The sequence below is a fragment of the Vulpes lagopus genome, chromosome 3, assembly GCF_018345385.1.
Source record: "Vulpes lagopus strain Blue_001 chromosome 3, ASM1834538v1, whole genome shotgun sequence".
In the NCBI taxonomy this organism is placed as follows: Eukaryota; Metazoa; Chordata; class Mammalia; order Carnivora; family Canidae; genus Vulpes; species Vulpes lagopus.
This window is the reverse complement of record NC_054826.1, coordinates 45,136,041-45,149,792: the sequence shown is the minus strand read 5'-3', so window position 1 is coordinate 45,149,792 and position 13,752 is coordinate 45,136,041. Positions and strand designations below refer to the sequence as shown.

At 46.5% G+C, this 13,752-nt stretch overlaps 1 protein-coding gene across 1 annotated transcript; it reads right to left on the bottom strand.

Annotated features, from left to right (window-relative positions):
- Positions 1-208: 208 nt before the first annotated feature.
- Positions 209-7,647, bottom strand: FBLL1 (fibrillarin like 1). Its single transcript, XM_041748478.1, has 5 exons — positions 7,608-7,647; positions 5,893-6,053; positions 3,992-4,160; positions 3,159-3,758; positions 209-225 (listed from the first exon to the last, which is right to left on the bottom strand). Exons 1-5 carry the CDS (start codon positions 7,645-7,647, stop codon positions 209-211), a joined length of 987 nt encoding a protein of 328 aa, XP_041604412.1.
- Between the last annotated feature and the right edge of the window lie 6,105 nt (positions 7,648-13,752).

Sequence of the window (13,752 nt, the reverse complement as noted above, 5' to 3'; positions counted from 1 at the left end):
CTTATATTGACAAGAGAGGAAAGGTAGGAGAGACAACACGCAGAGTTCGGTCCAGTTATTTTCACGGTGCATGTTGGTTTCCTCAGTCAATTCTCACAAGCCAGTAAGCCAGGCGTTTTAGCCGAAGGTTCCTATCCCACCCTTGTGTTATGGGCTGAACAGTGTTGCCCCAAAGGCAAGTGTTAAAGATCTAACCCTCGGTGTGACTTCACTTAGAGATGGGGCCTTTAAGAGGTAATTAAGGGTAAATGAGGTCATAAAGGTGAGGCCTTAATTTCATAGGACTGGTGTCCTTGTAAGAAGAGAAAGAGCTACCAAAGGTAGCTCTCCCTCTGCCCTCCCCACCTCCCATACCAAACACACAGAGAAAAGGCCATCAACAAGCAAAGGAGAGGAGCTTCACTAGAAACCAATCCTGCTGGCACCTTGACCTTGGACTGTCTGCCAGCCACCGGAACTGTGAGAAAATAGCTATTGCTTAAGCAACCCAGACTGTACTTTGTGACGAAGGCCTAAGTGATCTAAGACCCCTAGAGATCACAATTGAATACCTTCTAGGAACCCAAGCATGCTTGGCTCTGAGCGTCCTGGGTGCCCAGTGTCACTGCAGCTGACTTCCTGGGCCTCGCTGCCCAACTGGAGTTCCAGTCCCATACTTTTACCTGCCTTTAATTCTCCAAACCAAGTTCCAGCTTCCTTCCTTTATTCCCTTAGCTCTTAGTCCCATATTTCTCTTGATACTTACAGTGTTCTTCCATTGGCCTGGAAACCCATCTGCAACTCAGACATTCTTTAAGGAGGTTATTTGTGTCCCATTTCTCCTCTGATATTCCCACTCCAAGCAGCTTCAGACATGGACTATAAATTGTCCCTGTGTGTATATGGGAGGGCTCATGCCAAGGAAAGAGGCTGAGTTTTCCCTGTAAGGAGAAACCAAGTGCTCCTTTTTGAGGCTGAGCTGACTCTGAGAAGGACTGGATCCTGTCATATCATGGAAGTTTCCTGGGAGTCCATCCCCAGCTCGGGGATTCATCCTGGCATCAAGTTAATAAGCCTAGGATTGGAGAAAGGGTTTTGGAGTCAGATTCCTATGCGTTTGATTTCTGGCTGCAAGCCCTACTAGAGAATCTTAAGCAAGTCATGTCATCTCTCTGAACCGCAGTTTTCTCATCTGTTAAAGGGAAATAACGATCCTTGCTTTGTAGAGTTGTAATGAAGAGTTCACATTCTTTTTTGAAATGATTGGTTTGGGTTTTTGTAGGCATTTATTCCATTCCCCCTATTCTCCGAGTCCAACTGGCCAACAAATCTGAACGGTAGTTCACCCCCTGCAGTATAGCATTGGTGTGCATGTGGTGGGGGAGGAGGGGAAGAGTGGAGGGATGGATGCCTTTTAAAAAAATCTGACTTATCCTATTTTGTTCAGGAAATATCCTCTCAGAAAATGCAGACTAACTGCAATCTCTGCCCCCAGCACATCTTTAGGAAGGCAGAACCATTCTCCAAAGAATGCATTAGTGAGCAATCATTCCCAGACTATCAATGACCTCGGCAATGTTTTTTTGTTTTGTTTTGAATGTATGAGTGAATGAATAAATAAAATCTCTTTTTAAAGGTCTGGTCTGGGAACATTCCCAGCTTCCCTGGGACTATTTACTCTCCCAGTCCCTTTGGACTGGTTTAGGGAGCCAGAATGGAACGCAATGAGCCCAGCAACTCAAGGTCTGCAGGAAATGCCCTTCAGAAACAGATACTTTCTGAAGTCATTTTTCTGGCTGTTTCTCAGACAAGACACTTGGTGATACCATTTCGGGTATGTCACGCCTTGCAATGGGAACGCTTTGCAAAGTAGACCCACATCGTACCCCCTTGCCTGGCTGTGTTATTTTGAAGTCAAAGGAGAGCACAGAGAGGTGGAAGAAAGCACACAGGGAAACTACAGAACTCTGTTCTTTGTGTGTCTACATGTGGGGACCTGCAGCCTGTCCAGTGTGGGCCATGTAGGTGAGAGGTATGATCCCACTGGTATAGAGGAAATAGCAGCAGATTTAGAGCCCAAAAGATTGGGATTCAAATTCTATCTCCTAACTGGTTATGCAAACTTGGGCAACCAGTTTACCTTCAGCAGCCCTTGTTGCTTTACAACAAAAGGGAAATGGTTAACAAAGCCATCCCAGCGGGGGGTGCTGAGTAAGTATTAGAGAAGACAAAAGGGCTTGGTTGAAAAGTACTAAACACACGTAGTGTACTAGAACTCTGGCTTAGAGTCAGACAGATTGGATGTGTTACACTGTACCATCATCCATCAATATCCAGCGCCATTCCCTGGAGTCCAGCTTGGTCATGCGACTTAAGTCAACGTAAACCGAAACGGTCCTTGGGTCCCGAGGCGGACTTCACAGGCCCATCAGCGGTTCCCCAGCTCTTTCCCCCCCTTGCCCCGTGATGAGAAAGCGCGCGTGAGAAGGAGCCCGGGGACGTCAGGGTCCGAAGTGATGAGTAAAGCACAACGCTCAGGCTGTTCCTTGACGGGTTCCCATCAGCAGCTCTTACTTTAGCTCTTGAGGGATGTGAAGATGCGGAGATGCAGGGACTGATGGTTATTGCGGCAAAACTGTCTGGCCTCACTGATGCACTGTTTCTTTGTGCCATTTAATGGACAAGAGAAAAACAACACCCCCGCCGCCGCGCCCCCGGCCCCGGAAGCCCGAGACACGGGGCCGCGCCCCGGAGCCGCCTTGCCCGCGTGGCCGCCCTCGCCGCCGCCGCCGCCGCCGCCGCCGCCGCCGCCGCCGCCGCCGCCGCCGCCGCCGCCGCCGCCGCCGCCGCCGCCGCCGCCGCCGCCGCCGCCGCCGCCGCCGCCGCCGCCGCCGCCGCCGCCGCCGCCGCCGCCGCCGCCGCCGCCGCCGCCGCCGCCGCCGCCGCCGCCGCCGCCGCCGCCGCCGCCGCCGCCGCCGCCGCCGCCGCCGCCGCCGCCGCCGCCGCCGCCGCCCCGCCCCCGCCCCCGCCGCCGCGCCCCCGGCCCCGGACGCCCGATAACACGGGGCCGCGCCCCGGAAGCCGCCCTTGGCCCGCGTGGCCGCCCTCGCCGCCGCCGCCGCCGCCGCCGCCGCCGCCGCCGCCGCCGCCGCCGCCGCCGCCGCCGCCGCCGCCGCCGCCGCCGCCGCCGCCGCCGCCGAGGAAGTGGCCGCCGTTGCGCAGGAAGGTGTGGGCGTTCAGGGCCACGATGCGGGACTGGTCGGGCTGCGCCACGTCGGCGAAGAGCACGTCCACCATCCCGATGAGCATGCGGTACTTGAGCGGCTGCCGGGCGTCCTCGAGGACCGGGATGATGTTGGTTCGCTTCTTGGCCACGTTGACCAGGTCGCGGCCGGCCCGGTGGGAGAACTCGACCGCGTAGACCAGGCCGTCGGGGCCGATGATGTCGGAGACGTGGGAGACCGTGGTCCCCGAGGCGGCGCCCAGGTACAGCACCTTGGCCTTGGGCTTGATGTGGATCTGGTCGACGCCGCCCAGGATGGCGGCCGCCAGCTTGGAGCGGAAGGGGTTCCAGGCGCGGTACTCCTGCCTGACGCCGCCCTCCGTCGCCCCCGCCGCCCGCCCCGCCCCCGCCGCCCGCGCCCCCGGCCCCGGACGCCCGAGACACGGGGCCCGCGCCCCGGAGCCGCCCTTGCCCGCGTGGCCGCCCTCGCCGCCGCCGCCGCCGCCGCCCCGCCCCCCGCCCCAGCCGCCGCGGCCCCCCGCCCCCGCCCCGCGCGAGCTGCGCGCGGACTTCATGGCGCGCCCCGGGCACCCGGCTCCCGGGCGGCAGCTGTCGCGGGCGGCGGTCCCGCGTGGGCCAGCGACCGGCGGCGGCGGGCGCGGCCGGGCCCCTGCAGCACACCCGCGGCGGCGGCGGCGGCGGAGCTGCTCGACCGCGGGCCCCCGCCCCGAGCCGCCCTGGGACGCGGCGGCCGGCGTGCTGACGTCACAGCCGCCGCCGCGACCCCGCGGCTCCCGGAACCCCCCCCGCGGCGCGCGCGGCCGCCTCGCCTCGCCTCGCCCCCTCCCCTCCCCCCCTCCCCCTCCTCATCCCCGCCGCCGCACCCGCCCGGCGCGCCCAGGAGGAAGCGGCCCCGCTGCCGCAGGCGACGAACCGAGCCCCGCGCCAGGGCTCGCAGCTGTGCGGCCTCGGGGAGCTTCCCTTACCCTCTGAAATCCCGGGTTGCCGTGGGCAAGCTCGGCGAGTTGGGCCTCGACCCCCCGTCTGCACACACTTACCCCAGCCACGGCACAGGATCATTTCTCGGGGCTTTTCTTCTTCTTTTTTTGTAATGTATTTCTTTTGTTCTTTTTATGGAGGGAGATTTGCATACAATAAGTCGCACCCATTTTTGTGTGTTTTAAGCAAATGTATTGCCTCTTAGAGCTTTTGCCACTTGTGCAAGAGTGACTCTCGCACCCTTATACAAGGTTGATGAGGATGCAACTTGGTGCGCATATTCTTTTTCTAAAGATTTTATTTATTTACTCAGGAGAGACACAGAGAGAAGCAGAGGCACAGGCAGAGGGAGAAGCAGGCTCCATGCAGGGAGCCCGACGTGGGACTCGATCCCGGGACACCAGGATCAGGCCCTGGGCCGAAGGCGGGCACCCAACCGCTGAGCCACCGAGGGATCCCCTGGTGCGCATATTCTGACAAGCCACTTAGGCCATATACCTAGACTCAGTCTACTTTGAAAATGCTATCCTAAAGGGATGATCCCAGCGATTACCAAAGATGGTAACTAGAACTTTTAGAGCGGGGTGGTGACGGCAGTAGTGACCATGATCATTGTTGTCAGGGAAGTGGCAGAGGTGAGACAAAGTAGACCGATCCAAGGGAAATATTTCAAAGATAGAAGTCACAGGGCTTTCTGATGGACTGGATGTAGGAAGTCAGAAAGAGGAAAATTCCAAGCCAGAGATTGCCAAAGTACAGTGCCTCCCTTTAAAAAAGAGAGAGAGAAAAAAAAAAAATAAAATAAATAAAATAAAAATAAAAAAGAGAGAGAGAGAGAGAGACTTATTTGTTTCAGAGAAAAAGAGCATGAGCACATGAGTGGGGATTGGGGGGTGGGCAGAGGGAGAGGCAGAAGCAGACTCCCTGTTGAGCAGGGAGTCCAATGCGGGGCTCAACTGCAGGACTCCAGGATCATGACCTGAGCTGAAGGCAGACACTTAACCAACTGAGCCACCCCAGGGCACCCCTGTGCCTCCCCTTTTTGGTTAATAGTCTACAAGCTGCAGCCCTGGTTGCTCTGTTTAGCTCTGCTCTCTTCTATTAATTGTGCTAAATACCAGAATTTGTTCTGGGAATATGCAACTGCAAAAAAATGTTGATTCTTCAGTGTGAATGGAGACACATAGGCCTGAGCCCTAAATCCTGTAACAAACCTCAGCAGAAGCCAAAATCTCGTGTTTACTCCTTAATTCTAGTCTATGTCTCAAAAACCCTGCTCTTTCAGTCTTCGGCATCTTTTTGAGCATTAAAAATAGGGGGCATCTGGGTGACTCAGTCGGTTAAGCATCTGCCTTCCGCATCGGGCTCCCTGCTTGGTGGGGAGTCTGCTTCTCCCTCCCCCCATTCGTTTTTTTTTTTCTCTCTCTCTCTCTGAAAAAAAATAAAATCTTTAAAAACAAAACCAAAAAACACTGGTTAGCACAAAAGGACAGAAAAACAGGCATAACGTGGAGGCTTGAGCATTCAGCACCTTGGACAGCGACACCACCAGGGACCATTTTTAGCTACTGTGACTGGCTTGGGACCCTCCTAAGACTGGGGGAAGGTGGTGTATGTAGCTGGAATAAGCAACCTTCCCACCTCCCTATTAGTAGAACTAAGTGCCTCCTCCAGAGAAAGACAAAACATACCTGAAGATCAGGGCAGATGTTAAGCAGAGTGTACTGAATGCGCACACACCAAACTTTTATTTCATCCTGGACCAGAACTCTTCCTGTATCAAGTTCATGGACAGTGACACCAGGTCTGGTTTTCTCAGAGAGCTCCTTAATGGGGGCCATAAGTTTATGTCCTGGAATGTGGACAAATTGTCAAAGAGTGCAAAGTACAGTTCTTGAGGTGGATGATTGTTATCAAACAAACGCTTTTCTTAGATGTTTTTGCTCTCATTGCAAATTGAAGAGTGAACTACGCTTGGTGTCTTGGTTTGGATTTCTCCCAAATCAGACCCTGTAGCGGTTGATTTTATGGACCAACTTCACCGGACCCTGGAGTGCCTGCATGTTTGGTCAAACTTATCCTGATGTTTTTGTGAAGGTGTTTCAGGATGAAATTAACATTTAAACAAGTAGACTACATAAAGCACTCTGCCCTCCATAATGTGGTTGGACCTTATTCAATCCATTGGAAACTTAAATAGAGCAAAAGGCTTACCTTTCCCAGAGTAAGAATTCTCCTGCCTGATAGCCTTTGAACTGGCACATTGACTGACTCTTCCTGGTTCTGTAGCAGCCTGCCTGCCTTCAGACTTAAACTGCAACATTGGCTCTGTAGATTTTGAACTCACCAGTCTATAATTGTGTGAACCATTTCCTTGGAATCTCTCTTTCTATATATATAGATGTGGATGTAGATATAGGTACAGATATAGATCAATCTATTTATCCCGTTGGTTCTGTTTATCTGGAGGACAGACCCTGAGACAAGAACATGGGTCCAGTTGGTTTTTTGAGAAGTGATCCCAGGAAGCACATCTAGGGGATAAGCAATGAGACAGGAAGACAGAAAAACTAAGATTGGGTACATTAATTAGCAGATTACCACAGTGGGAGATGGGGGCTCAAATGTCTTGAGCACATTCTGTGAAACTGTGTGGAGGGCATCTCAGAATTTTTCTATCACAGGCTGGAAGGCTAGGGCACTAGTTCACCATTCTCCTTCTCTATTGTTGGGAGTTGTTTCTGGGCCATTAACTCTCCTGCCCTTCGAGTTGCTCCAGTGTGTGGCTCAGCAAACTCCTCTGATGCTGCAGAGAGCCACTAAGCAGAGAGGCAGGCCCTTGGGGTAGGGAGCTGCTATCATGGTGGAAATTGTTTACCACAGCTGCAGAGCTGGGCCTAGCGGATATTGGGTAAGGCACTAACAGTGCCTGCTTCAATTGGCTACTGTATATCATATACAACCAGAACAGGAAAGAAAGTCACACTATAAATGTACTAACACTACCTGTAATACGAGTATTCAACCTAGCAGTACAAAACTCTCCTCAGTATTTTTCACTCTAGTGCACAGTTTCATGGAGGTCTTCAGTTGTATTTGAATAGTTTATTACTCTTTTGCTTTTGTGCAATGAACTTTCTCCATTATGCCTCCATACCATAGAAGAGGATCCATATCTAACAAGAGATGCACCCAACTTTTACCTAAGATAGTTTAGATAATTCTGTACAACATTCCAGGTGTAAGCCTTTGAGGGCACACCTAGAGACACATTCCAACCTTTGTCTTACCACTTTCTGCAATGCTGTTATTAACATTTCTTTACCACAATACAAGCAAGTATCTCCCAGGTCCCTGTTCCTAGCCTGTTTTAAATGGACTTAAGTGGCCTTTCTAGTGTACTTACCGTTCATTTCAGAACTGACATACTCAAGAGTGTCATGCATTTTCATGTAATTTATTAAATGGAATCCACTAGGAGGGGTGTCCAGTGATTTCAAACATTCAACCTAATGAGCAACATCTTCATGAATTTATTTATTTATTTTATTAAAGATTTTTATTTATTATCTTCATGAATTTAGAGTTGTTCTTTGGGAGTAATTGCTGTCAACTGGCAACAGCAGTGGGCTACCAGCAGTGCCCATATCCCAGGTATTGCTGGTCCACTCTGCTCAGCAGATTTCATACCAGGGCTTGAGGCAGCCTCTACTACACTCTAGCAATGACAATTTCTCCAGATATCTTCTCCTCCACCCCCTTCCCCCATCACTTTCTTCACATTACTGCTGTCACTTTCAACAATATGCTAATGGTTCCAGAAGCACCTTCCCTTATGTATGCAAGCCTTGGCAGCTTCCTTTAGGCCTTTTCCCACTGCCTCATTGCTGGTGACAGCCTCAGAACTGCTAAAAACTAAGTTTTCAAATCTTGCTTTTCACCAGAGGCATCCTTACCCAGAACAGGGTTTGATGACCCCAGAGAACTTTTCTGTCTCCTGGCTTTGGTTCCTACCTGGCAAAGCCATTATTTTATAGCCTGTCTATTGAGATGCTATAGCCTGAGAGGACCCATCAGCCTATGACTTTCAATCTAGTTGAACATGCCCTGCCTATCCTGTACATGACCCCCAGAATGCTACCAAGGCAAAGACTCATGCCAAGTACTGGCATCTTAAGATGTCAAAAAATTCTTCCACTAAAACTTTTGGCTGGAGCCACTGATAACATTGAAATCTGTGTCATTCCCAAAGGTTCATGAGAAGTAGGTCCTATCTACTCAAGATGTTTCCTAAAGTAATAATTTATCATTATGATCAGACATTTCTTTCTGACAGACAATAAGAACAACTATAGCCACTTAAACTTGTGTTTACAGTTGACTTGTTATTCCATAAGATATGCCCTATAGTAATGTTTGTAATTATATCTGTGACTGGGCCGTAGAGTTCATATGGAATAGACCAATCTTACTTAGAGACATAAAAAGATACATGAGCAACTTTTTTTTTTTTTCCATGAGCAACTTTTTTGCTCTATTTCTCTCATACACTAATTCTAGAAAACTGCCTAACAAATGACTAGCCATGACTTAGGTAAAACAAGCTGGAAGGCTGTGTAACCTCATTCCCAGTCTCATTAGAATTTAAATAGCCATGCATGAAGTGGCTTCCCCAACCTGGTTTCTAAAAACCATGGTTCACTTCCAAAGGTGACTCCAGGGATTTGCATCTCCATCCCCAGTGACAGCCATAGCTGTATTTGATCAAGACGCTCACATTGTCATCACTGGGGAAGAGTGCAGAGCACTCACATTCCTTTTTCTGTGGTTTGGCCTAGGGTTTGATATAGTCATTTCTACTCACAACCCATTGGCTGGAACTGGTTTCTAACTGGGAGGCAGCTGGGAAACATGAGTGAGATAATCAGTGAACAATAAATGTTTTTGCCATAAGTATCTATTGCATAGTGCTAGGCTGGCACACGTTGATCAGTGTACCTAACACAAACAACACAAATGAAATTTCCTGTTCAATGTGCATATATTTAAATTTACTAATCAAGGCAAAATATACTTTTTTGCGAATACATGACTAAAACCTAGACTCAGTCAAATCCCAGCTATGTATCTAACATATTTTGTTAAATAAAGTAGAAAAAAGAGAACTGTCTCTCTTTTCCTAGTCTCCATGCCTTAGAGAATAGCTCAAGTTCCTCAGTTGGGATTCCATTAATATTTGACTCTTTTTTGGGGTGCCTCAGCAGCTGAATGTCTGCCTTCAACTCAGGGCGTGATCCTGGGTCCCAGGATCAGGTCCCACATCCGGCTCCCTACATGGGGCCTGCTTCTCCTTCTGCCTCTGTCTCTACCTCTCTCTGTGGGTCTCTCATGAATAAATAAATAAAATCTTTAAAAAATATATTTGGCTCTTCCCTTACTGAGTGGGTACTTTATGTTTAGGGTGGCTCAGACTCTCTCTTTATTGCCCTCTGCAAAATTATTGACTGGGACTCAGTTAATGCTTAGAAAGCTTTGATGGGTGTATTAGTTAGGGTTCTCCAGAGAAACAAAAATTTATTTTCTCACAGCTCTGGAAGCTAGAAGTCCAAGCTTAGAATGTCATCATGGTCAGTTTCTGGTGAAAGCTCTCTCTTTCTGGTCTGTGGAAGGCTGCCTTCTCACTGTGTCCTCACTTGATGGGGAGAGAGAGAGAGAAAGAGGGAGGGAGAGAGAGACGAGCTCTCTGGTGCCTCTTCCTTATAAGGACATTAATCCTGTTAGTGTCATACCCTATGACCTCAATTAACTTTATTTACTTCCTTATTCCAAATACAGACATTGAGAATTAGGGCTTCAACATATGAATTTGGGGGGGGGACACAATTCAGTCTATAAATAATGAGCTACTTTACCAAAGATCTTCTTTCTATAAGAAACAGAAATCATTAGTAATTCCTCTTTTTTACAGAATAGGAAATTGAGATTCAGAGGTTAGTTGGCTGTCCACAAATCCTACAATCTACAAATCCCTACCAACAAATTATCTAAAATCCTTACAAAAACACAGTAGGTCTAATTGAGCTTTTGTCAGTTCATAGAACTTTACCTTCCACAAGCATTGTCTATACTTAACATCATGAAGCTGTTGGCCAGTTGGAAATGCATAGCACCAAACAACAAAATAAAGCAATTTTTTTTTTTTACCCCCATGTACTTTCACAAACCTCAATAAAATTTCTATGACCTAACTGAATATTATTTAACTAATTTCCTAGGACCATTAATGCTGGGCACTTGAGCTAATACTGGCCTAGAAGGAAAGTCAAAGACTGACAGGAAAAAATAATTAAAAAATAGATAAAATTCCATCATGCCCTCGTTTAAATTCTCTTAGTATTAATTGTTCAATGGAGGAAAAAAAAATCAAGGTTGCCAGATGACTCACCATTTATCCCAATATATTAAGAATAATTTCTCTATTACCTCATTTGTACCATTAGTTTGCTCTGCTTTCTAAGAATTTGATAGCCAGTAGTGAAACCACAAATATCACCATAAAAATTAAAAACAGCATATTTAAATTTCAGTTGCTCTCATGGCTCCTCTTTGACACTAGTGAACTCTACATAACCTGTTCTTGACACTAGTGAACTCTACATAACCACATTCTTGCCCATATGGATTCCCTCATCTCACTAAGAATTTTTTATTTTGTCAGTGGGGCCAAATCAGACCCTGACAGAAAACTTTTTCTTAAATAACCCCATGGTTCCTTGTTAACCCTAAGGAATTCTGACTGCAGTTTAGCTTCATTTGTAACTTCATTTTGGCTTCTCTGCTCTTTAAGAATTTCTAGGCAAATGGAGAAAAATCAAGGCTTCCAGAAATAAATAATCAGAATAAAATTGACCCCTCCTGTACTACTGACCCCTTGATGATTCCAGTTTGCCTTTGGAAGTTCTCCCAGGTGTCAGAGGCCATTTTAAAGGAAAAACGTTAATTAAAAAAGTAAATTTTTATTTTTCCCCTTCTTTTTTTTTTTATTTTTTTTTATTTTTATTTTTTATTTTTCCCCTTCTTTACTGAGATACAACTGACATATAACATTGTATAAGTTTAAGGTATACAATATGATGATTTGATGTATGTGCCACGAAATGATTACCACAAAAAGGTTAGTTTATACATCTGTCACTTCACATAGTTACAATTTTTGTATATGTAGTGAAAACTTTTAATACCTACTCCCTTAGCAACTTTCAAACATACAGTATTGTTAACTGTAATCACCATGCTATACATTACATCCTCAGAACTTACTCATCTTATAGCTGGAAGATGATACCCTCTGACCACCTTCACCCATTTCCTCCACCCCCTGGAAACCACCAATCTCTTCTCTGTTTCTATGAGTTTGGTTTTTTTAGATTCCACATAGTGAATCCACATAGATTTCACCTAATTGAGATCATGTAGCATTTGTTCTTTTCTGACTTATTTCATCTAGCATAATGACCTCAAGTTTCACCCATATTATCATAAATAACAGGATTTCCTTCTTTTTTATGACTGAATAATTTTATATTATATTATATTATATATATATATATATATATATATATATATATATATATATCACAATTTCTTTATCCATTCACCCATCAATGGACATTTAGGTTTTTTCTGTATCTTGGCTATTATAAACAGTGCTGTAATGAAAATGGGGTTACAGATCTGAAACAGTAATTTCATTTCCTTCAGATATACATCCAGAAGTAGATTGCTAGATTATATAGTAGTCCTATTTTAATTTTTTGAGGAATCTCCATACTATTTCCCATAGTGGCTACACCAATTTACATTCCCACTAACAGTTAACAAGTTGTTTCCTTTTCTCCACATCTCCACCAACACTTATTTCTTGTCTTTTTGGTAATAGTCACTCTAACAAGTGTGAGGTATTAATTATCTCATTTAGGCTTTGATTTGCATTTTCCTGATAATTAGTGATGTGATAGCCATCTGTATATTTTATTTGGAAAATGTCTGTTCAGATTTTTTTAAAATTGGATTACTGTTTGCTTAGACTTTGTATTTGTTTTTGCTATTGAGTTATATGAGTTACTTATGCATTTTGGATATTAACTCGTTTTCAGATATGTGGTTTGCAGATATTTTCTCCCATTCCATAGACTTCCTTTTCATTTTGTTGACCGTTTGTTTCTTTACTGTACACAAGCTTTCTAGTTTGACATAGTCCCACTTGTTTATTTCTGCATTGGTTGCTTGTACTTTTGGTGTCATATCTAAAAAATCATTGCCAAGACCAATCAATGTCAAGGAGCTTTACCCTGGGCAGCCTGGGTGGCTCAGCGGTTTAGCGCCACCTTCAGCCTGGGTTGTGATCCTGGAGACTCAGGATCGAGTCCCACATCAGGCTCCCTATGGGGAGCCTGCTTCTCCCTCTCCCTGTTTCTCTGCCTCTCTCTTTCATGCTCTGTGTCTCTCATGAATAAATATACAATATTTGAAAAGAGGAGCTTTCCCTCTATATTTTCTAGGAATTTATGGTTCCAGATCTTAGATTTAAGTCTTTAACCCGTTTCTAGTTAATTTTTGTGAGTGGTACAAGATGGAGACCAATTTCATTTTTCATGCGAATATCCAGTTTTCTCAATATCATTTATTGAAGAAATACACTTTTCCCCATTGAATATTCTTGGCTCCCTTTTTTAAAAAAAATATTTTATTTATTTATTCATGAGAGACACAGAGAGAGAAAGAGAGAGAGAAAGAGAGGCAGAGACACAGACAGAGGAGAAGCAGGCTCCATTCGGGAAGCCTGATGTGGGACTCGATCCCGGGACTCCAGGATCACATCTGGGCTGAAGGCAGGCGCCAAACCACTGAGCAACCCAGGGATCCTCTCTTGGCTCCTTTGTTAAAGATAATTTTTAAAAAAATTTATTTATGATAGGCACACACAGAGAGAGAGGCAGAGATACAGGCAGAGGGAGAAGCAGGCTCCATGCACCGGGAGCCCAACGTGGGATTCGATCCCAGGTCTCCAGGATCGCGCCCCGGGCCAAAGGCAGGCACTAAACCGCTGCGCCACCCAGGGATCCCATCCTTTGTTAAAGATAAAACATTTAATGGTTAAAACACAGGTCTGTTAAAATGCAATTATTCTGCATCCACAAAGTACCATAACTGAACTCTTTTATTCAGTTCCCTTGGTCACAATATGACATTCTTTTGGCCAGAAATATTCAAGTTCTCCAAATATGGTATTTTAAAAAACTATCACCTTCAATATACTCTTTATTCATTCTGGAAAGGCTTAGACCTTTTCACTGAAATACCTGCACTGTCTTCAATGACTCAGAAACTCAGATTCCTGGGGTCCTCAGCTTCCAGGCTCTGCATATCTTGGTGTGCTACTCAGGGCTCTGCGCTCAGCAAAGAAAGGGCAGCTGGTATCCCTCTTAGTCCACCAGATGCAGGGTCATGAAAACAGATGACCTTGAAGCCACAGGGATAGGTGATACTTC